The 25,127-nt window shown below is 36.8% G+C and overlaps 1 protein-coding gene across 5 annotated transcripts in view; it reads right to left on the bottom strand.

Moving 5' to 3' along the window:
• Nucleotides 1–25,127, bottom strand: part of LOC129002185 (PHD finger protein 20-like) — a 105,563-nt gene that overhangs the window by 61,331 nt on the left and 19,105 nt on the right. For all 5 annotated transcript variants that reach the window (XM_054429807.1, XM_054429806.1, XM_054429809.1 and 2 more), the window contains one exon: nt 14,222–14,356. In XM_054429807.1, the coding sequence (XP_054285782.1) occupies nt 14,222–14,356 (135 nt within the window). The remainder of the gene's footprint in view (nt 1–14,221; nt 14,357–25,127) is intronic.

The following is a 25,127-nucleotide window of genomic DNA, read 5'->3' as shown; positions in this document are numbered from 1 at the left end:
CTTATAAACTAAATCGTACTGATATGCAAACAATGTGAGCGCCCATCTTTTGATTTGGGCTGCTGACAAAGTTGGGACTGCCTTGTTAGGACCTAATAAGAAAGTAAGTGCACGGTGATCTGTTACCAATTTAAACTTTTGACCATACAAAAACTTATGAAAGCCCTTAACCCTTTCAGTGCTATGAAACGATATATCGTTGTTTTAAAAAATCTCTAAGGGATATAGAGAGGAAGGTTATTTTAACAAAAAATAGCAAAACGGCTATTGGTGACCTGCATGTTCATAGGATACACTATCAACCACTTAGCTGAAAGATTCGCCCAATCCGATGATTTCGAGGTGTATGTCTAAACCAAGGATTATGAACACCTCACTATGCCCCAGTGGTTGTAGTATATCGCTACAAACACACAGGTCACCAATTATTTGCCACACAGGACGGGATTCGAACCCGAGCAGACGAATGCCACTGGCCAAGTGACACACGCCCTAGCCTTCTCGGCTATCTGTGCTTGAAGACTGGGGGAGTCAAAACCCGGTATTTAAGCTGCGTTACTAGGTAGCAGCACCAGTTAGTCACGGACTATTTAGATGCAATCTTTTAGTTTAAACACAACAGTGATCATAAATGTGTTCCTGAGACTTTGCTGCAAAACATTAGTTTCCCTAAAATGGCTATATTACGATAACCTCGTCCAACTAAATCAAGGTTAAATTCAATATTACATTGTAAACTATATGTCTTTTGATTTTATGAGATTTTGGTTTCAAATAATGCTATCAGAACATAAAAATTTATAGGAAAACCGGGAAAATTACAACAAAAACTAAGTTTTATTTAATGTTTACTACAAATAGCGGGATTTATCTTTCTTATATATTTTCTTCTTGTGTTATTATTCAAAATTAGCCTAATTAATAAAATAGTGACAACATGACAGTTAAAATTCAACAACAGGTAATGGAATTAAAAGGCAAACAAAAAAGTCTTACAAAATATGAATTATTGGCCTAGCACTGAAAGGGTTAACAGCGAAAATCAATGCTAACACCTCCTTTTTAACCTGTGCATAGTTTTTTGCTCACATTTAGTCAAAGTTCTGGACGCAAAAGCGACTGGTCTTTCTGAACCATCAGGTAAAAGGTGTGAAACTACAATCACACATTACAATGATGTCTCCGGAGGAATCATACGGCATCAATACGTTATTTTCCAACTACAATTACTTACAGCGCTAGAAAGCTTCTTCACTTAGATCAGCATTCTATTCCCATTTTATATCTTTGTTCAGCAATTGATGTAATGGGTATAGAACAGATGACAAATTAGGCAATAATTTGCCATAATATTTTACAAGTTCTAAGAAAGACCGTAGTTGGGTTAGGTTAGTCGGACGCCTTTACAATGGCCTCCGTTAAATCTTGACTTGGGTGAATACTCTTTTGATTCAAAACATGTCCTAAGAACTTGAACTCTGTTTTTGAAGCCCTAATCTTTCCTACAAAATCACATAAACTTTGCATTATACCCTGAAGACTGCATTTCATTCTTGGTTCTACTAAAAAGCATAACGTACAAATAACAAAAAGTATTTTCCAACCCTTCCAAAATCTTTTCCATTACAGATTGGAGAAAGGAGCGGAAAAGGATCGAATCAGCAACAGCTAATGGAAAATCAAGATGGCGGTGGAACTGATGATTTTGAGTAGATTACTGGGAACAAAAATTGGAAGAACAAGACCAATCTGTTGAACGGTTATATAATTAATAACCCTGAAAACGCATCTCGTGTGGATCATAAGCGGAGTTATGTAGCAATAGCTGCCTCAAACGTTAGTGCTATAGTGCATTGATTAAAAACAGACTAGAGACAAGGTTGGTGACGAGAAGAACCGTGATCTATAATTGCAAAACAAGTACTTGTGGGGACTTCTGAAGATGAACCCTTAAAGGGGGCTAAGAAGGCCTAGTTATACTTAGGAAAAGCAGGGTGTCTACTACATTCTGGATAAAAAATTCATGGACAATTCCCGTACATTTAAGGACACTTTGCCGTAACCTTTGTCGGTGTCATTACCGAATAACTTTCCTGATTTGTCAAACTGTATTAATCTTGTTATTCACTCTAGTTGTACCAGAGTGAAAAGTAAATAATAATAGATAAGAGTTAAATTTCAAAATAGAAATTTATTGAAAGTAAACAAACATAGGCCTAATACTTCAGGTAAAGCTTTTATAGTGTAACAGAGAAACGCAATCATTGTCTCCTGCGATAGCGACAGATATCTCCATCGGTCACGGAAACATCATAACATAGCTTAAATCCGATCCAGGCGGATTAATGTGGCATGATTCGCCCTGGCACAATGTTAGGTTCTCGAATACTTTTGAAAAAAAAATCTTTAATGCATATTGTTACTCAGTTCTTAGTACAAAATCAAGGTATGGTAAACGGCTACCAATAAGCACAGAGTAAGATTATTGTATTTTCATTTCAAAAGTTAATATCGACACATTACAATCATTAGTTGTTTATCTTAGGCTCAATTACATTTTCTTAATATATTTTACAGCTCTTTCAAGAATCAAAATACCCAGGCCTAGACCTAATTATTTAGGAGGGTCTATATTTTTAAACAGAGTAACAATGAGGTTATAATAGCAGCAAAGTCACTATCATCATTCTAGTTCATAAGATTTAGATTGCTTAAAGCATACAACTCAATAAATAAATATGGGAAACAAAAAACATTGAAACCTGAATAGCCAACAATATAAGACAAAGATACAGAAAATGCAATGACATAATTTGAAACCAAGTAGGCCTACATAGCGATAAAACATTAATGCAAACAACAATGCTTGTGGTTTTGTCAATTGAAAGATAAAATATCTATAAAAAAGGGTTTAACTTACAAAATAAGACTGTAGATTATTTACATGTTTAATATGAAACCATAAACAGTTTTATGATGGCACTAGGCAATGGCCGCCGCAAATTGAATCTTCAAGCCGAAAGTACAAGTACGGTAAGAAGTGAAATTTAACAGCCATTATAAAACTATTATTTTCATGATAAATTAGGTTTGGGGTCTACCCTAGTAATAAATAAAGAAGTTGTAAAGGAATGAAAGTGATACTGATACAACTTTTATGAGCTAGCTGCTGAGTCAACAGTTCTTGGAAGTACTTCACTTGACACTTGATTGTAGTGATAAAATATTAATGGGTTTGAGATTGCTAATGGGATTTTTATTGCATAATTACTCTCGTAATAAATTATGAAAATGTAAACAAACATCTGATAAACCTTTTATGTGCTCCTAACCAACTAGCGATCAATAAAATTATGACCCAATAAAAATTTAAGGACACAGTCTGGCATTTAAGGACAATTCCCTTACATTTCATGGCCAGTAAAAAATTAAGTACAATTCCCGGTTTTCCCGGATTTCCCGGTTGGTAGACACCCTGGAAAAGTAAAATACCCCCGCCGCAGCAAACCTGCAGACTAAGCGAATTTCCATTTGCCTGATTGGATTTACACTAAAATGTCTCCTTAAAAATATCGCTTTTATTCCCTATTTAAATAGAATCAGTTTAACACACACTTAGGTTTGCTGCAACAGGGGGGGGGGGGGGGGAAATGTGTTTTTTTATGTAAAATGTTAATAGTTAGTAAGAAATAAAAACATTTTCCAAATTTGGGCAAAATATGTTAATAAACAAGCAAACTACAACAGTTTACTTATTCTCCATAAGAATAACATGGGAATTTTAAATTTAAATTTTTTTGGAATTTTCTCCGTAACCATTTGGCGCATTATAACGCTTCAATATACTAAATTATTTGTTTTTTTAAGCTCTATAAAATAGTGTGGAAAGAAATTGCAAAATTTTATGTTTTTTTTATGTTTCATAAAAGCCCCCATAAACCCCCGTTCCCATGGTCCGATCATGCTGGTTCGCGAACTCGTTCGAATAAACGTAGGTTTACACGTTTGTACCAAATTTCATCGAAATCGGATCATTTTTGCTCGAGTTATCGCGCTAACGGACACATATATATATAAATATGAAAAATAGAAAAATAGGGCTACTATACAGGGTGAGTTTCTACTGACCGTGTTAACTTCGCCAGTGGGTTCTACTCACTAAAAGGAACAAAAAAGTTCCTATAAACCCATGTCCGATTTTCGACCGTTTGGCTGTTTTGGGGGATTTTGTCTTTTTCTTATTTTATTAGACTTTGCTCCACAATCTATATAAATAAAATTAGAGTTTTGTCTGTACATTGCTTAGAATAATGAACTTTTTGGTTATTTTTACATTTCATAGGTCAGAGAAACCGAATCAAACCTTATCTCAATTTCTGTCTGTCTGTCTGTCTGTCTGTCTGTCTGTCTATCTGTCATTCTCTTGGTAACGCTAAAATACGCACTTTATTACAACTACTCCTCAATAACTATAGCACTGTCCCGCCTGAAACTTATTTTCCAAATACTATACATATATGAGATGGTTTTAGACGTATTTCATCGAATATGAGACAGTTAGATATTTAACAGTAAACCCTTGAAAATCAAGTTTTTGTCGATTTTTGACGTGGAATTTCTGGAAGCCCATGTTAACCTTATGAGAAATGAAATTATTGAATCTTAACAGCTGTTTCAATTAAACAAGTTGGTTCTGTTCTGTGATGTTCAATAGCATTAAAGTTACAAGGATTACCAACAGGGTGCAGCACTAGCACTATTATTTCTTTTACATTTATGACAACAGCTAATTTGCAACCTGGAGGCGAGTGAGCGTAGCGAACGAGCTAACCTGAAGGCAAGTGAGCGTAGCGAACGAGCTAACCTGAAGGAAAGTGAGCGCAGCGAACGAGCTCCAACATACAGGTGAGTGAGCGCAGCGAACGAACTTCAACCAGGACGTGATTGAGCCATGCAAACGAGATCAGATAGTAAAAATAAAAGTAAGCCTACCGTTATAGGATCGACCGGCAGACACAGAGGTAATTTAACCTTTTATTGATTGTCATACCGATCCGGAACAACAAAAAACAACATAAAATGAAGCTATGTATAATAGTTTGGCCAGCATATCTTAAAATATGCAAACCAACTGCTGTTCGTTATATAAGAAGGTTTCAACTGAATATTATAAGATCCCCGTGCGTAGAACGGGTACACAGCTAGTTTATGTAATAAAAACTTAACCAATTACTTTAGAGAGTTATAGTTAAAATCATTGGAAAGAACATTAAATTTGCTATAAATCAAAGGTTTCATTCAACAATTATACCATTACATAGTCCACGTTATAACCAAAATAAAGTAAAAATGTCATTAAATTAATTAATTACGATAATTTTCATGGGCCTCCTTTGATACATAAACCTGCATTTATGAAATGTTGAAATGCATAAAAAACTTGGCATTTTAATAATCTTTCAAATGATATGCTATTCAATACTATTATTGATATAAACCAGTGAGAAATTACTAATAAACTACAATAAAACACGGTTTACAGATTTTGTTTTTGCACAGTTTTACTGTTAATAATAATTACTGTATACTCTATGATGTATTTTATTGAACTATCTGATAAAATGTGTACATTATTTTAACTTTTAAATATTTATTAAAATTATCTGAATTAATAAAATGTATAAACTCAAGGTTTTTCACATTTTCAAAGATGTAGTGTGTTTGATTCTTAAATGCTGTGTAATTAGTTTTCACTTGTGCTTGATTAAGTCAGCTTTTATTGATTTGTCATCTATAGCTAGATAACTCAGCTGCTTGAACATACCTTGTTGAGTAATTTGCTGTTTTAACTTTATATTTCCAAGTCAATTAAGAGTTTTTCAACATTTATTAAAATATGGAGCCTTTTACCAATCAAGATTATGCCAACATGATGAATACAGTAATTATTATTAACAGTAAAACTGTGCAAAAACAAAATCTGTAAACCGTGTTTTATTGTAGTTTATTAGTAATTTCTCACTGGTTTATATCAATAATAGTATTGAATAGCATTTCATTTGAAAGATTATTAAAATGCCAAGTTTTTTATGCATTTCGACATTTCATAAATGCAGGTTTATGTATCAAAGGAGGCCCATGAAAATTATCGTAATTAATTAATTTAATGACATTTTTACTTTATTTTGGTTATAACGTGCACTATGTAATGGTATAATTGTTGAATGAAACCTTTGATTTATAGCAAATTTAATGTTCTTTCCAATGATTTTAACTATAACTCGCTAAAGTAATTGGTTAAGTTTTTATTACATAAATTGTGGAGCAAAGTCTAATAAAATAAGAAAAACACAAAATCCCCCAAAACAGCCAAACGGTCGAAAATCGGACATGGGTTTATAGGAACTTTTTTGTTCCTTTTAGTGAGTAGAACCCACTGGCGAAGTTAACACGGTCAGTAGAAACTCACCCTGTATACTAGGTGGCGTTCGCAGAGGAATCCACAAAATTGAGCGGAGTCATCAAGGGTTCATATTATATTGTTTTTGTCATACTGCAGTAAAAACAGTAGTTTTTAATGCATGCGTTGCGGGTTTAAAGTAGCATTTTTAATATTTAGGGAGTAAAAATAGTGTTTAGCCTCTATGGAGAAAAAATCAGCTGTTGTCAACTCAGTTGTAAATTTCGATTATAAACGATTGCATGTATAGAAAATATGTATCGATTCGTGCTTCGTAATCATTTTAACATACAGTCTACAGTCTCTTCTCAAAGCATTTTAGCATTGCAGATACATTAATCCATTCCCAAACTCAACACTGCTCACCTTTACTAATTCCTTCACCACACCCTACGTCGTGGACCTGTTTCCCTCTCTTCCCATAGAATTTTAGGAATACAGATACCTTAATCTAATCGTCATAAACAGTTTCCACACTCCAGACTGCTCGCCCTTACTACTTCCTTCACCACTTCCTACGTCGCGGACCTGTTTTCCTCCCTTACCATAGAATTTTAGGAATGCAGATACCTTAATCTAATTGTCATAAACAGTTTCCACACTCCAGACTGCTCGCCTTTACTACTTCCTTCACCACTTCCTACGTCACGGACCTGTTTTCCTCCCTTCCCATAGCATTTTAGGAATGCAGATACCTTAATCTAATCGTCATAAACAGTTTCCATACTCCAGACTGCTCACCTTTACTACTTCCTTAACCACTTCATACGTCACGGACCCCAAGCTAGTGTCGTCATTTGATTATATGATCCATACCGTTTCTGTTCTAATATCTGTGAAATAATGCTATCAGCTATTTCTTTATCTACTGCATTCAAAAGTCAACAGCTGATCATATGTTTTTGTTTATGTGTCAAATACTGCTTCCATAAGGATTACATTGAAACTTTGAGACCCAGTGGGGCGGATTCCTGAGAGACTTTTTTAACGCCATATAGATGTTAGCACTCACCGATATGGTCTTTATCACCACGCAAAATTTGAAAACGATTGATTCAGCCGTCTAGGAGGAGTTTGCGTATTACGAAATGCATAAGAGTCGACGTATAAGAGCTTCGCTCGCTCCGCTCAATAAAAAAAGATTAAACATTAATAAACTTAGTACCCAAGTAAAATTATTTATTAAAATATTTACTGACTACAGTTTCGGCTCTAAGGCCATTTTCAAAGTAAACAAAAATCAAAATAAGATATGTAAATAAATAAATAAATAATGATTAATTTATATAAATTAATCAATGAAGACAAAATTATGTTACAAGTTAGAAAAGTTTTATAATATCACATGTTATTTATTTATTTACATATCTTATTTTGATTTTTGTTTACTTTGAAAATGGCCTTAGAGCCAAAACTATAGTTAGTAAATATTTTAATAAATAATTTTACTTGGGTACTAAGTTTATTAATGTTTAATCTTTATAAATATATATATATATAAATATATATATAGCCTATATATATATATATATGAATTTGAACGGATGGTATTTTTGGCCTCTAGGGACCTCAAAACGAAAAAAAAAATTGGTCCCGGGTCCAGGTCTTACCATGAGTACTACGGTAATAGCTTATTCCCTATATGGGAAATTCGCTAAAAGGTACCGAGTTGGCCGATGTTCAAGGTTACATGGCTAAAGTCTTCCCGGGAGTGGAGTTCCAGATTGAGAAGTTAGAAACAAAAGGATCAAACTATAGCTTCAAGATAGGGAGTGACTTTATCCACAAGGACAAAGTTTTGAGATAGTAAACTGTAGCCCAAGAACATCACAATGAAAGGATTTTTATTCTGGGAATCAAGGAAAAGTGCAGTGACATAGGACTTGGCTCTAGCCCAGTGCCCATCTCGGATTCCTTAGCCTCTACGGACAATTTAAAAAATACCCTAACAACCTCAAATGTGCCTAAACTTAATCAAGACAAAACACAAAACATCTTGTGTTCACTCCATCCTAACTTGGCCTAGGACTTCGTCGTTAATGTTAACTTACTATGTTTTACGATCGACCCAAAGCTGAGTTGGAGAGACCATGTGGACAATGTAGCTAAGAAGTTATCAAGAGTAGTTACCGGATGCAGTGAAGGATTTGAACCACAAACAATTTGAAGCAAGGTTGAAGTGTTGGTTGAAAGCTAGGCCATATTACATGTGAGTTCTTTGAGGACAACCTCACAAGCCTTTAAAATCCACCGCCATTTAAGTTTTTAAAGTCTTAAAGTATCTTCAAAAAATCTGAAAGTAAATAGAAGTCTGTTTTATATGTTGTAAATATATATTTTTATTATTGTTAATATTCGTGACCCAGCCTATCCAGCTTATGCTGGTATCAAGCCAAGGGGGAGGTAACAAGGTAATAAGGTAATTGAAGTAAAGGACCTGCACTGAATATGCCATAAGGTAGCCTAGTGTACCGGAATAATCCTGTACTAGTGTACATGTTGCTCAAATTCGAGCAATTCTAAAGCATTACAGGAGTTATTTCAAAAAGAATAACAGTCATATTTGCAATGAGTTTAAAAGAGTCCACTCAAAGATCACCGGTGTGTAACTCAAACTATGTTTATCTTCGTTATTGATAAACCTAAAGCATTCCGGCCGGTTTTCTCCTTCTCAAAATGCCTTGCTGTACAGGCAACACAGGTCATTGATAGAGGGCCAATTGAGAACGAAAAGTCGTTTTAGGGTAGTATTAGGGCCGGCGCATTTTTAACCAAATAGTTGAGATTGTCCAGGGTCAGGTGCTGACTTTAAGCCTATTACGCGTCACCGTTCTGTAGCTGCGGTCGTTATCACGATTGCGCCTCCTGTCTATGTTTCGTTGTCGTCGCGTCGGAGGCATTTAAAAGGAAAACAACAGCAAATAAACAAATTATAGCTACACAAACAATAAATGCACAAATTTAAGTAACAATCATGCTAACACGATCCGTCATAGCGACACAAACAACGATAAATACACAAATTTAAGATACAACCATACTAACACGATCCGTCTTGGGGGTTATGTTTACACAAACTCAAATAGTAAATAAATGTACTCAATGCGTTTCATAGGATTGAAAAATAAATAACAGCAATTAAATTATACAGCTGATCAAAATGAAAACAATTATGTTCTTCATAAGGATAACATGGGAACTTTAACAGCCACTGGGGCAAAGCCCAAGGGACTTTTTCAAAAAGTAAGGCCAGTTTGCAAATCTACGCGACACGCTCTTTCCAATGAGACATCAACGGATAAAATCGGTTAAGAAATGGCGGAGGAGTTCAACCGACAAAGTTTCATGTAGCGTATTAATTATATAGATGAGTATTTATGGTCAATAGTTTTTGAGAGGCCTCACTAACTCACATTTGCTTATAGGCCGGAGGCAAGATCAATTTTAGTAAAAATCTTGCACCATGAATTTTTGCAATAATCTCGTCTGGATGCGGCAAAGAATAATGGTCGGTGGGGATACTTGGGTTCAGAGTGTTTTAAAAATTACCTACCACTACAAACATACATTTACAAAAAGAAGCCACTAGGTGTACCTATCCTTAATCTGGATATAAATGAATCCTGTAAAAATCGTTTTAAAGAATTAGAGTTCTTTACCGTTTACAGTCTCTATATTTATAAGACGATAATGTATGTTAAAAACCATGAATCAGAACTTCAAAGATTGAAAGACGTACATAATTATAACACTAGAAACAAACTAAACTTCATAACTAAAAAACATAAAAAAGAAAGATTTAAGGAAAGTCCTAATTATATTGGAATTAAATTCATGCATTCCCTCCTCAGCAGTATTAGAAACAAAAGTAGCGTAAATAAATTCAAAAATAAACTTAAGGGGTTTTAATTGATAGTGAATTTTATAGTTTAGAAAATTTTGAACACTGTAACAAAAAAAAACTGTATGACTAAGCAAGTAGGGAAGTAGGTTAAATCATGTGAAGTAGTTTTAGGTTGATGACACATTCATGTACACTTGTTTTGTATTTATTGAATAAAGATTTATTTATTGATTGATTGATTGATTGATTGATTGTACCACCTTTGTACAAATAATATGAATAAAGAATATGAATATATGAATATATGAATATATGTGTACGTTATAACTCATGATATAGTTCTAAAATCAAATGGACTGCTTTTTTACACACGTATCTAATTATCACAGGAAAATTGAGATGCTCATCCTGACCGAAGCGTCAAGGTGAGCATTAACTCACCTTTAGCGTGAAATATCTCTCCAACCAATGTTCCAACAATTTTCCAAAAACCGTATGTTAAGCATATACTTATTAGCAACAAGTTTGTCACTGACAAAACATCTCTGACCAATATGTAAACAAATTCCACACTTACTAACTATTTCATGTCACAAATTTTCACAAAAGGCTTTTTAACAAAATAAATTACCTTATATTCGAAAAAAAAACTAGCTACATATTTGCAGTTTTAACCAAACAGTTGGCAAGAAGCATTAATAGATAAGCTATGTACCAAATATGATAATTTTAGCTCTATTCTAATTATGACAAAACACAAAGTAATTAGAAGCAAGCAAGTTTTGTTGGTAGCGAGCGTTGCAGGAGGTCTACTTTGCACTGAATCGACGTTACTTTTGACCTTCTGGCACTGTTGACTCAAAGAAATTTAACTTGTATTTTATCGTATTTTGTCATATTAAAACTGCTGTTGCATATGGTCAAAATTCCAATGTGTCAATCGCTTTAACAGCTTAGTCTCTGTTAAAGTGATTGGCTGTTTTCAGCACTGACTGTATTATTTGACTCAATGGGATTTTGACTTACAGACACTACAAATATTGTAGCGCAAACATTGCAAATACTGCTGCAAATATTTGACTTCCAGCAACATTCCCTTAAAATGGGGCCTAACGTTAATTTATATACACAAACTATTAATGTCCATTTATCTTAAATTCATAACACGTACAAAGCGGGAAAGTACCTGAAATAAAATATAGGGCTGTGATTAAAACATTATATTAGTAAGCAGTCTTCAACATGTAGTTCGGTAGCCTTATTATCTTGGACATTTTTATACCAAAATTGTTATAGAAAACATACGTACGGACTTTAGCCAACACATCAAGATGATTAATAACTTTAGATTTCATTCCAACACTGTTTTTGTAAATTTAACTACTTTTAACTCTATTGAAACTTTTGTGTTAAAAGCTAAACGTGAAGAATTCACGGAGTTTGGATTGATGCAGTATATTTTTGCTAAATACCGTGATCCTAATTTTCCCTTTACAAAATTGAAAAACAAACTAAATAAATGCATAAGAATAAATACGAACATAACTCAACGAAAATACACCAAAATTATTCATACAGCTTTCATATGTAATAAATAAAATCCTATTTTGCTTACCTGAATCACTTTCTTGAAGCTCAACAGACGTAAACAAATGGCAACATTCAAACTAGTAACGATCACAGACGTAACTGTCACAGACTGCTTGGCGCCGACCGAACCATAGAGTAACAAACTTAAAGACACACAGAACATACTATTTTTCTCTATGTGTCGTGTCTTTAGTCGTCTGCTTATGTTAAACGTTTAAAGTGGGGAATTACGGTATTTGGGTGAGTCACAGTATTTGGCAATTTACATTTCCTTGTCTCAAAAATATTTACTTAGTTGAGCTTGAAACCCAAAATTTATGCTTACAATTGGTTTTAGTTAACATTTTATAGTGACAAAATTTCAACAATGTAAAATCCACTTTCCTTAAGTTCGACTTTAAAAAAATACCTAACTAACTATTATCATAAACATAGGTTCTAATCTGTAAGGGGATCCAAAGACAGTGGAAGTATTGTTACTATCTAAGTAACACAGGTAAGCCAGTGATGACTGCTGTAGGTAATTCATAACCAAATTCATGGACTTGTCTTAAAAGATTGATGTGAAAATGTGAACCAAAAAAGGTCCACCAAAAACCATCACATCTAGTTTAGTCTCTGTTAAATGATGCACGATTATTCAGTTTATTATGCCATGGCTCTTCTGTAAGATGATACTGAATTTACAAATTTTCTGACACTCATCCACACAGCCCGAGTTTTTCCGCTCCCAGATGCGTTCGGCCATTACGCAACAGCAGCAAACGTGTTAGTTAAGGGTAAATTTTACAACTAATGCTCTACTCTGTGGTATAGTAGAAAGCAATGGTTCAAAAATAGGCTAGATAGATTTAATCTTATCTGGTAGGGGCGGGCCTAGGCTAGATGGTTAATTTTGGATTATACAGGGTGTTTGTGAACTCTCTCGAAAAAATTCACAGGATTATTCCTTGGGTTAATACATGAATATTTTACATTATAAACATGGGTCGCCGGAGCCTCGTTTTCCGTCTGTCTGTCTGTATGTGTTTTTTATAAATAACCTTATAACTCGAGTTTGAATCAAAGGTACAAACTTTAAATTTGACACACTTGTGTAGTTTAACGTGGTACGCAAACATGCAAAATTTCATTTCGTTGACTATAACCGTTTCAAAATGGCGGCCATCTAAAATCTTTGATCTCAAATTACATGAAAACCACTAGAGCTACAAAAAAAACTCAAGAATAACAAAATGTAGAAAATGTTATGCCAAATCAAATGACAAGATCTTAAAGATCGGACAACAAACAGCTGAGTTATTTGTTTTTTAAATAATTAATAATTTCTTTACTGGCTTCTAAGTGTTATTGTTTATTCATCAAAATCATCTGATACAGAGTACATTACGTAACCTTAAACAGATCTCAATAGTTAAGGAAAAAATAGGACACTTAATACATTTACCATCTAGTAAAAAAACTAAATGTTGTTGTTAGGGCAAACCAGCTGTCTTACATTGCTGTAACAATTTAGAAAGGATCAGATGATTTAAAGAATAAACAATAACAATTAAAAGCCAGGAAAGAAATTATTTATTATTTAAAAAACTAATAACTCCAAAAATTCATCTGATCATCATCTCAAAATCATCTGTCTAACCAGCTGTCTTATATTGTTGTAACAATTTAGAAAGGATCAGATGGTTTTAAAGAATAAACAACAATTAAAAGCCAGTAAAGAAATTATTAATTATTTAAAAAAATTAATAACTCAGCTGTTTGTCGTCCGATCTTTAAGATCTATGTGTCATTTGATTTGGCATAAAATTTCCCACATTTTGTTATTCCTGTGTTTTTTTTTTTTTTTTTTTTTTTTTTTTTTGTAGCTCTAGTGGTTTTTATGTAATTTGAGGTCAAAGATTTTAGATGGCCGCCATTTTGAAACGGCTATAGTCAACAAAATGAAATTTTCCATGTTTGTGTACCACGTTAAAATACACAAGTGTGTAAAATTTAAAGTTTGTACCTTGATTCAAACTCGAATTATAAGGTTATTTATAAAAAACACATACAGAGAGACAGACGGAAAACGAGGCTCCGGCGACCCATGTTTGTAATGTAAAATATTCATGTATTAACCCAAGGAATAATCCTGTGAATTTTTTCGAGAGAGTTCACAAACACCCTGTATAGATTTTAAGTTGGTGAAGTAACAAGAACTAAAGTTAACATAAGCACATTGTGCACCAGACTTCTATCGCACTTATACTTTCCAATTGTCATCAGCTGATCTAAGGTATTGATTACCTTAGAAGAGAGAATGTTTAGTCAATAATCATACGTACCCAGAGGGTATTTGAGGACGCCGTATTCTATTGCTGTCCATTCGAACCCACTCGTCGTATCGGTTAGACCACTTCTCAAAGTGTACAAGAATTTCTCCTTCCTCGTTGTCTATTTCCACAACTCTTACTGGGTACCTATAAAATGAATGGGTTAACTCTGCATTTCTGAGGGTTTATTACATTTTTTTGATATAGCCTATGAGAAGAATACGAGAAGAGAAAATTAGGTTTATGGTGAGAGGAAAGGGAGGCCATGAGAAACCATGTGAAATAAAATTACTAGAAGGTTTGTAATATAAGAGCAGATAAGTTTCAAGAACAATTGTACATGCAATTTTATGATACTATATAGCCTAATTAACTAAAAATTATCACATTTAAAAAATATATCAGATTTGTGACAACTCAACTTAATCTAATTTTGCAATCGGTAAATAAATTTGCAATAAAAGGTTTAAATTACCTGTATCCGTCAAGTGATCCTAGATTGTAGTTAGTTGACAACAGCTGTTTCGTGTTCATAAACACATCTTCAGGTCAAATGTTACATTGATTTATTTCATGGAATGGTCGTCATAAGGTTGAAAGTTCACAAATAACACTTACACGAACACGAAACATTAAACAATAATTGTCCAAAACAAAAATACGAAAAACGCGTAGCTTACAAAAGACGTCGGACACGTGCAGCGCTGGTGGAAGGTAGGTCATTTATTAAACAACACGTTTTTTGTATTTGTGTTTTGGCCAATTAATGTTTTATATTTTGAGTACGTTTAAGTGTTATTTGTGAACTTTCAGTTTCAACCTCATGATGACCATTCCATGGAATAAATCAATGTAACATTTGACCTGAAAATATGTTTATTAACACAAAACAGCTGTAGTTAACTAACTACAATCTAGGATCACTTGACGGATACAGGTAATTTAAACCTTTTATTGTAAAAAACAGTGATCCAGACGTTTATACCATAAAAATTAAAAATAAATATTGTCATAATGAGAAAATATGGGAGAAGAATGGTTAAAGTGTTCAAGTCACAACAAGAAAGTTTGGAAATCGGAAGCCTTTTTTAATTGGTGAAATGTAAGCAATCAATGGACTTAGAAAAAGGTTTAGGCTAACGGTACGTCAAGAGTGCACGCCGATTCAGATACAGATTTTCGGCGTGAGTTTAACCTGTGTCAGATATGTTGTTGGTGGCCACAGTGCAGGCAAGAAATACGCCGCCGGTATCAGCCGCGTAAATTAAGGCTGGTTAGCAATAGGTAAATGAGTCGTATTAAGGCCCAGCGCATATTGAGACACAGTCAGAACACTGTTGTGAACACCGCCAGTGAAAACGGTATTCATGATTATATATCTCTTCTCCCATAGCTAGAATTTATTGAGCATTGTTATTTGTATATTATTGAATGGAGCCTGAAACCGATTACTACATTTTGGGAATACAGTAGAACTACCCCCGGCCCCAATCAGTTCGGATTAAAGAGGTTTCACTGTAGTTGAACAAAGTACTGTAAGAAACTGGTGGTAACCTACAAAAACAAAGGATCTTTGCTGATGAACGTTTAGTGGTAATCCTAAGGTAAGGATTGTAACGAGCCTTTTTCCTAGGGGGGTAAATATTTGCTATTTGGCCGCGCACCGATTGTTGGGGTAAGCAAGCGGCGGCGGCGAACCTGGCTAGCACCCTTTGACCTGGCTTATCAGTTCGGATAAGCTTGGGTATCCTGGGACTACCGGATAGCCGAGCAGGACATTCGAGCGGTGGATCCCGTGCAGTGAAGAGTGTTGGTGTCTGGCTGATACGTCGGTGGTGTACGTAGAGAGGAGTGAACGTGACAGTGGTGTCGGAGAACGTTGGTGGTGTGATCGCGCCGAGTGTTTGTGTAAGTTGGGTACAGACCCACTATCGGTGAGTGGACGACGTTCCTTACTTTTTGGTTTAAGAGTTGAAAGTTGTTACTAAAACACTCATCTCTGATTTGATTGCGAGAGTTAGAGTTGTAACCGTGCTGGTCAAAGCCTGACGGTAGTTAGGATTTATTAGTCAGGAATAATATTAATTTATATTCCTGACGGTTCTGGGCAGGTGCTAGAGCGCAAATAATATATTTAATTGGCTGTAGTAGATATTATTTTGCGTTGTACCTAGAGTTAGTTATATTACTAATAACTGTAAGGCCCGACAAACCTAGGCTGCACGATTTGGCGTGCGTAGTTGGAAGCACGCGGCCAGTAGGCTAGTAGCTAATATTATTAGCCTATTAACAGAAGCCCAGCTAAGTAACATAAAGTTGGTAGTAGCAGTAACAGTAGTAGGGTTGTTATTGTTTATTCATTTGATTATTTTAATTTAACCTGAACAGCTTGGTTGGTAGTCCAACACGTTATCTTGGTAGCTTGGATAGCGGAGTACCGGCTATCAGATAATATATTTATCTAGTGTTTGGAACGTATTTAATATTTATTTACCTGTTACTAAGTAGCTCAATAATTTAATAGTAGTGCAATTGCCATTTAGCTTTGCCTGTTTGGCTTGGTATTTATTGAGACCAGCTACTAGTGGTGTAGTCACTCTACCTATAGTGCACTTGTATTGTTATCTGGTATTATTATTGAGTGAACTGTTTGATTGTTAGCTTGGGCAATAGAATTGTGTATTGGATTATAGTGGCCTAGTAGACCCCGCCTGGTGATAACGCGCGTTGTGGTTTTTATTGGCAAGTCGTCGTGTAACTCACCGTGCTTTAGGCACTCTGGGCTTAACTATTGGATAGTTAGGACGAAGCCCGAGTTGCGTAGTCAGCAACGACCCCCTAGGAGTGTGGAGAATCGGCGTAGGTCTGGTAGTGATTATTGCACGTTTGTTTTGGTGACTTGTTTTTGACTTGTTCACAGTGCCCGTGTATGAGCCAGTCCTATACCGGTTAGACCCGGCTTTTGGCCTAGTGGTTTCCCTGACCTTATCGCAGACCCTGGAACTTTACCCAGCCATCGTAGGCTGAGCTATCCCCGGCAAACGGTTGCGACTGACTGCACTTTTAATATTTTTTTTCCCAGTGCAGAAAATCTCGTCGCAAGATGGCGCCTGCGAACAGGGACTGAGGTTGGCAGAGGTGCTGAGTTGCTGACATATTAACGGCGCCCGAACAAAATAATTTTATTTGTGCAGATTTGCTGCGGACTTGTGCAGATTGGCTGCGGACCTGAGCTGTTGAGCAGAGTTTTAGGCAGACCTGCTGTGATTTTATAGTCGGTTGGGTAGGCCTAACCTGTTTTCTGTTACAGCGTGGTGTGTTGTGAACCCTAATTTATTTAGTGGTTGTATACATAGATATTAGTTAGTAATTTTAATTTTGCTAATTAATTGAGCTTTATCATTGAATATTATTTGAGTGAGAACCCTTATTGTGTATTTGTGGTTTGACTTTCACACCTATAATTGGTTTGATTTATTATAACGGTGTTAAATATATTTTAATTGGTTTCGCTCTTATTTTTGCGGATTAGTCGTGGTATTTGGATTTTAAATATGGTTGTCACTACGAGTACGACGTCTGTGCTGGGCGGTACGCCTATTACGTCTGCTATTGTTACAACTAGTTCTGGGGTTAGCTCCGAACTGTCGGTGATGACGACGTCGTCATTGTGGCCTGCGTCTTCGCCTGTTTGGCCGACTATTTCATCTTTCGTGGGTACGACGGTGACAACGTCTCTGACTTATTCCGCGCCAGCGACTATGTCCTTGGGGTCGCAGCCCCGGGACGGTCGCGTGGGTTGGATATATGACCTCTCGAAAGGGGAGCTCATAAGGACGATGGACCAGTATGGTTTGGTGACCACTGGTACTTCTGCGGAATTACGGCAGAGATTCTCGTCGTTTTGGAAGCAGCGGAATGCCCGCCGGTACAGCGATGATAGGCTGTGTACGATGGCTGGGGCTGCTGCACCGACATATGTACCGCCGGCTACTACAACTGTGGAGCTTCCTGACCCCCCGAGAACCGTACCTCAGGTACTGGGTAATGCGGAATCGAATCAAGCAGAGATAGTGGGACTTAGCAGGGAGTTAGAGGCGATTAAAGAGATCCTTGGGTTGTCTTCGGAGACCGATACCCGGACTCTTAGAGAACATCTGGCATCGGTGGTGCGACAGGCGAGAGGCTCGCCGAGTAATGAGGTCGGCTATGGGTTCGAAAGACCCGCCAACCCTGCGTCCCCTGTTGTGGCTGCTCCCGTGCCTATCTTTGGGTTACCTAGTAGACCCGAGGGATGGCAGCGGCCCAATGATAGCTTGGAGAGACCAGTCCGTCCTTCTAGTGTGGAGGTGCCACGTGGATCGGGTATGCTCTCGAGTGAGGCCAGCAGGGTGGAGCCGAAGAATTGCTCCAAGATATGTGACATGGTCCGAAAGTGGGGTTTGAAGTTTGATGGACGTAGAGACCCAGTGTCATTCCTGGAGCGCCTAGAAGAGCTGATGGTGTCCTACTCCGTATCATCAGAGGACCTGCTCAGAGCGCTACCGGAGCTGCTGCAAGGTTCAGCACTTCTTTGGTACAGGAACTGCAAGGAGCTCCTGTATTCTTTTGAAGCTTTCCGGCATCAATTTGAGATCCAGTTCCTTCCACCTGGGTATCAGAGGAATTTGGATGAGGAGATCCGGAAAAGGACGCAGGGTGAGACCGAACACTTCCGAGATTATGTTGTTGCCATAAGTACCTTGCTTAGGCGTAGCGGTACGTTGTCGGAGCATGGTAGATTAGACTTAATCTACAGCAACATGCGTCCGGAATACAAACTCATGGTACGCCGGCGTGACTTCAGGAACCTGGCCAAGATGGTTGAGTTGGCCGAAGATTATGAGGCTTATATGCGCGAGAAGGCGGCCTTTAGACCTCCTCCTTCTCCAAACGTAGCGCTGGTTTTGGAAACCGCCTACGTTCCCAGGAAGAAAGCTGAGAAGAATCTTGAGACTGTCACGTTCGAAAGAGGTAGTTTTGAGAGACCGTCTCCTGAAGCCAAGTCAGTTGGGCAGCGGGTTGGCTCATACTCGATCGAGGCTCGTGTACGAAGGCCCGCAATGACAAGGAAAGTGGCTTATGGTGTACGGTGCTTTAGGTGCCAGGAGACTGGTCACTTTGCCAAAGAATGTGGCAAGCCAAGGACCGTCTCCTGTTATGGATGTGGCAATCCCGACATGACGGTGAATCAGTGTGGATGTCGTGCGGGAAACGGCAGGCCAGCTCAGAAATCAGGAGGTCAACTGAGCGAGGCCACCCGAAACGAACGACCTCAGAAGAGTGGTCCGAGTGGCTCGGAAAACTGAACAGCTTGGTTGGTGGAGTGGAGGAGGACCAGCTGATTTCGGAGTCAAGGCCCTTTGTGGAAGTTGTGCTGATGGGCAGCGTTTTTAAGGCATTATTGGACACTGGCTCCGTAGTTAGCTTGGTTGGGCGAGGAGTCGCCAACCATCTTCAGCACCAGGGTGTAGAGCCGTGTAAGCAAATCGCTCCTCTGAGGATGGCAGATGGGACACGGTCAACGGTTGAGTGTTCGTTTCGGCTAGCAGGAGAAGCTGCGGGAAGACGGTGGATAGGAGATGCCTTGTACGTCCCCACTCTCACCACAGACATGATTCTGGGTATGGATGTCATCCGAGACCTCGGATTGGTGACATGTGGGACAGAGGTAGTAAGAATGGGCGTGGGTGATGACTATTCTGGCCAAGGTGGCCGCATAGACAATGCCAAAACTGGTGAAGAAGACCCCGAAGGCCCTTGCAATGGAAATCCCCTTCTGGTTCCTGATGCCAAATCATTCAGCCCTATGTTGGCTGGTAGTGGCTAGTAGAAGAGTTTTTCTTTGTGTTAAGTTTGAGACCTGTGGTGTAGGGTTCACCATTGGGTTAGAGGTTGGAGTATTTTGTTTTGGCCGGAGTTTAAAGATTTTTTTTCTTTTTGGCCGTTTTCTTTTTTTTCATCCCGATGTAAGTGGGGGATGTAACGAGCCTTTTTCCTAGGGGGGTAAATATTTGCTATTTGGCCGCGCACCGATTGTTGGGGTAAGCAAGCGGCGGCGGCGAACCTGGCTAGCACCCTTTGACCTGGCTTATCAGTTCGGATAAGCTTGGGTATCCTGGGACTACCGGATAGCCGAGCAGGACATTCGAGCGGTGGATCCCGTGCAGTGAAGAGTGTTGGTGTCTGGCTGATACGTCGGTGGTGTACGTAGAGAGGAGTGAACGTGACAGTGGTGTCGGAGAACGTTGGTGGTGTGATCGCGCCGAGTGTTTGTGTAAGTTGGGTACAGACCCACTATCGGTGAGTGGACGACGTTCCTTACTTTTTGGTTTAAGAGTTGAAAGTTGTTACTAAAACACTCATCTCTGATTTGATTGCGAGAGTTAGAGTTGTAACCGTGCTGGTCAAAGCCTGACGGTAGTTAGGATTTATTAGTCAGGAATAATATTAATTTATATTCCTGACGGTTCTGGGCAGGTGCTAGAGCGCAAATAATATATTTAATTGGCTGTAGTAGATATTATTTTGCGTTGTACCTAGAGTTAGTTATATTACTAATAACTGTAAGGCCCGACAAACCTAGGCTGCACGATTTGGCGTGCGTAGTTGGAAGCACGCGGCCAGTAGGCTAGTAGCTAATATTATTAGCCTATTAACAGAAGCCCAGCTAAGTAACATAAAGTTGGTAGTAGCAGTAACAGTAGTAGGGTTGTTATTGTTTATTCATTTGATTATTTTAATTTAACCTGAACAGCTTGGTTGGTAGTCCAACACGTTATCTTGGTAGCTTGGATAGCGGAGTACCGGCTATCAGATAATATATTTATCTAGTGTTTGGAACGTATTTAATATTTATTTACCTGTTACTAAGTAGCTCAATAATTTAATAGTAGTGCAATTGCCATTTAGCTTTGCCTGTTTGGCTTGGTATTTATTGAGACCAGCTACTAGTGGTGTAGTCACTCTACCTATAGTGCACTTGTATTGTTATCTGGTATTATTATTGAGTGAACTGTTTGATTGTTAGCTTGGGCAATAGAATTGTGTATTGGATTATAGTGGCCTAGTAGACCCCGCCTGGTGATAACGCGCGTTGTGGTTTTTATTGGCAAGTCGTCGTGTAACTCACCGTGCTTTAGGCACTCTGGGCTTAACTATTGGATAGTTAGGACGAAGCCCGAGTTGCGTAGTCAGCAACGACCCCCTAGGAGTGTGGAGAATCGGCGTAGGTCTGGTAGTGATTATTGCACGTTTGTTTTGGTGACTTGTTTTTGACTTGTTCACAGTGCCCGTGTATGAGCCAGTCCTATACCGGTTAGACCCGGCTTTTGGCCTAGTGGTTTCCCTGACCTTATCGCAGACCCTGGAACTTTACCCAGCCATCGTAGGCTGAGCTATCCCCGGCAAACGGTTGCGACTGACTGCACTTTTAATATTTTTTTTCCCAGTGCAGAAAATCTCGTCGCAGGATGAATAATTAAATATTTTACAATGAAAACCAACTTTGGTACTTTCCTGTTAAAGGGGACATTCATTATTATCGATGATTTCTTTTCAAATATATCTATATTTTTCAGCTATTTTGTAGTGTTTATAGTGCAATGATAGACACAATGGACACAATGGCCCCATATTTAGTACAGTAAAAATATGTTTTGACCCCAAAAAAATTAGCACAACCGGGGAATTTGGTACAGATGTTGGGTGTACCTTCCTTTTGAACATACTAAAAGTCCCCTAAAATTGAAGCTGTGCTACGGCCGCCATATTGGAAAATGGCGGCATATTTCTGTATTTTTTGCTATAGTGACTTTATTATTAGAGATACAGGAAACAGCTAAATGTACAAAATGTAGGTCATCTAAAAATACACATTTTTTGTATTTACCATCTTTCTCTAAACCTAACGGTTTTTGAGTTATTTGTTATTAAGTATATTTAGTTTTTTCTATTTATCAAAAATAGGTGAAACACATGGAAATTGACCGTTACTTTCAAGGATTATGATAATTTATCCTATTTAGTTAAATAGTGTGATACTATAAAATCTAAAAATTTAAGCTTATTTTATGAATAATAAAACTCCGCCACAACAAACCTGCAGACTCAGCAAATTTACATTTGATTAGATGTTTTATTAAAAAATGTATATAAATAAAATTAGGTTCAATAGGTACCTAGGTTTGCTGCTACAGGTAGGTTATTATAGTGTGTTTTTTTAAGTTAAATATCAATACTTTCCTATAAAATAACTAATTTTCCAAGTTTGATCAAAATATATCTATAAACAAGCAAACTGCAACAGTTAACTAATTCATAAGAATAGCATGGGAGTTTTAAATTTACAATAAACAAATATTTGAGTATACAAATTTTGGTCGTGTTTACTAAAAAGATGGCGAATGGTCACGATTAGAATATTAACCAAATGGGTTTTCAAAAGGAGATGGAGCCTGTTATTTAAGTAATATTAATTCGTACCAAGCACCGAAAATATTGTATGCATTAAGGTAATCTACCATATTTTATAAAGTACGCAATATTCATATTAATATTTTATCTTCATTTTTTACCCATTTAATAGTTAACATTTTAGTATTTTGATGGCACCACCACACTAACTAACTATACTTGACATCCCATTGTAAATTTGGAACTTGGAAGGGTGTTTTTCGTGTCTAGTTCTTGTTGGTGACTAATTAAGTATGGTATATAGTATAGTTAGTTTTATTTATCAAAAATCTGCGAAACCCATCGCAATCGACGGTTACTTTCAAGGTTTACGACAATTAATTATTCATCCCACTTAGTTGATATCAGAGTGATAGTGGTAGTGCCATCAAAATATTAAAATGTTATTTTATTAAATGGGTAAAAATGAGTATAAAATATTATTGCGTAGTTTACAAAATATGGTTGATTTCCTCAGCGCATACAATATTTCCGATACTTGGTACGAGTTAATATTACAGTACTTAAATTACTTGCTTCATCTCCTTTAGAAAACCCCTTCGGTTAGTATTCAAAACGTGATGAATAATCGCCATATTTTTAGTAAACACAACCAAAATTTGTATATTTAAATTTGTAAATTGTAAATCTTAAGCTACCATGCTATTATTATGAATTAGTTAACTGTTTCAGTTTGTTTGTTTATAGATTTATTATTTTATGCTAAGTTATTGATATTTTACAAAAAAAAAACACACACTATAATAACCTAACCTGTAGCAGCGAACCTAGATACCTGTTGAATCTAATTTTATTTAAATACAATTAATAAAACATCCAATCTAATGGAAATTTGCTGAGTCTGCAGGTTTGCTGTGGCAGAGTTGTTTTACTCATAAAATAAGCTAAAATTTTTAGATTTTATAGTATCACACTATTTAACTAAATGGGATAAATTATCATAATCCTTGAAAGTAACGGTCAATTTCCATGTGTTTCACCTATTTTTGATAAATAGAAAAAACTAAATATACTTAATAACAAATAACTCAAAAACCGTTGGGTTTAGAGAAAGATGGTAAATACAAAAAATGTGTATTTTTAGATGACCTACATTTTGTACATTTAGCTTTTTCCTGTATCTCTAATAATAAAGTCACTATAGCGAAAAATACAGAAATATGCCGCCATTTTCCAATATGGCGGCCGTAGCACAGCTTCAATTTTAGGGGACTTTTAGTATGTTCAAAAGGAAGGTACACCCAACATCTGTACCAAATTCCCCGGTTGTGCTATTTTTTTTTAGGTTTATGGAATTTTTATCTTATTTTTACTGCACTAATTGTCAAGGTACGGTAACCTCAGTTTACATCAGCACCTTCTTCAATTAAATGTTTAACATATTTTCATCTCCCATGTTAATAGCAGGCTATAAGATTTTTGTTTTCCTTCGCAATCCGTATTCCTTCTGATTTATTACCTTAAAATGCATTTAAATTAGAAATTGAGAACTACGGTAATTTTATTAGACAAAAATAATAGATATATATATATATATACCGTATATATAGTAAGAAATAAAACTGTGCTAAACTAACCTAACATAACTAACCAAACTTTCTGTACCATTTCAAAATTCATCAATCAGGCATGTGGGGAATCAAACGGAATTTTGAAGTGTTACAGCAAGTTTGGTTAGTTATGTTAGGTTAGTTTAGAACAGTTTCATTTTAAATATAATATTCTTTTTAATGTTTGTTGATACTGAACAATTTATTTATCATAGTTTTCAGCTGATGTGTTTCAATTCTTTAACATTGATATATATCGGATCGAAAAATAAAATATCGAAAACAAATCATTGATAATAATGAATGTTCCCTTTAACAGGAAATTACCCCAACTTTATTTAATTAAATAGTATACGTACGAGCACTGTCTGAATTGGAATCTGAACCCAGAATGAAGAATTCATTCAGGTAAGCAGGTGCCTGCGCATGGGCTCGGCAACTGGCAGCCACTATGGCCACTTTGATTTAAAGGCAAGTGCCATTCCTGCTGCTGAAAATCTGAACCTGAATCTGAATCTGTGTGCACTCTGGACGTACCATACCATATGTTGGTTTTGGTTATCCAATTTTTGGTACTTCAGTATTAAACGGAGGCCACCATTACGAAACGCGCCGCGGCACTTATAGAGGGTTAAATTGTTATAGATGTTGTAGTAGAACTATTCTAGTATTGTTGTGAGTCGAGCGTTATCAGATGAGTCATGTGTCTACTCGCAGAATCCCCTCCAAGTAGGCCAATGTCAGGGTCGTTGACCGGAGCGCGCGCCATTACCTGTCATCGCCTGTCACTGTGTCTGAAACGGAGGCCACATTTTGTCAGCGCGCTGCGGCGGTTATGTTAGGTTGGGTTATCA

The sequence above is a fragment of the Macrosteles quadrilineatus genome, unplaced genomic scaffold (genome assembly GCF_028750875.1).
Source record: "Macrosteles quadrilineatus isolate MER2022 unplaced genomic scaffold, UCM_ALF_1.0 Scaffold_9__3_contigs__length_116548681, whole genome shotgun sequence".
In the NCBI taxonomy this organism is placed as follows: Eukaryota; Metazoa; Arthropoda; class Insecta; order Hemiptera; family Cicadellidae; genus Macrosteles; species Macrosteles quadrilineatus.
Note: the sequence above shows the minus strand (reverse complement) of the source record. Positions and strands in the feature narration are given on the sequence as shown.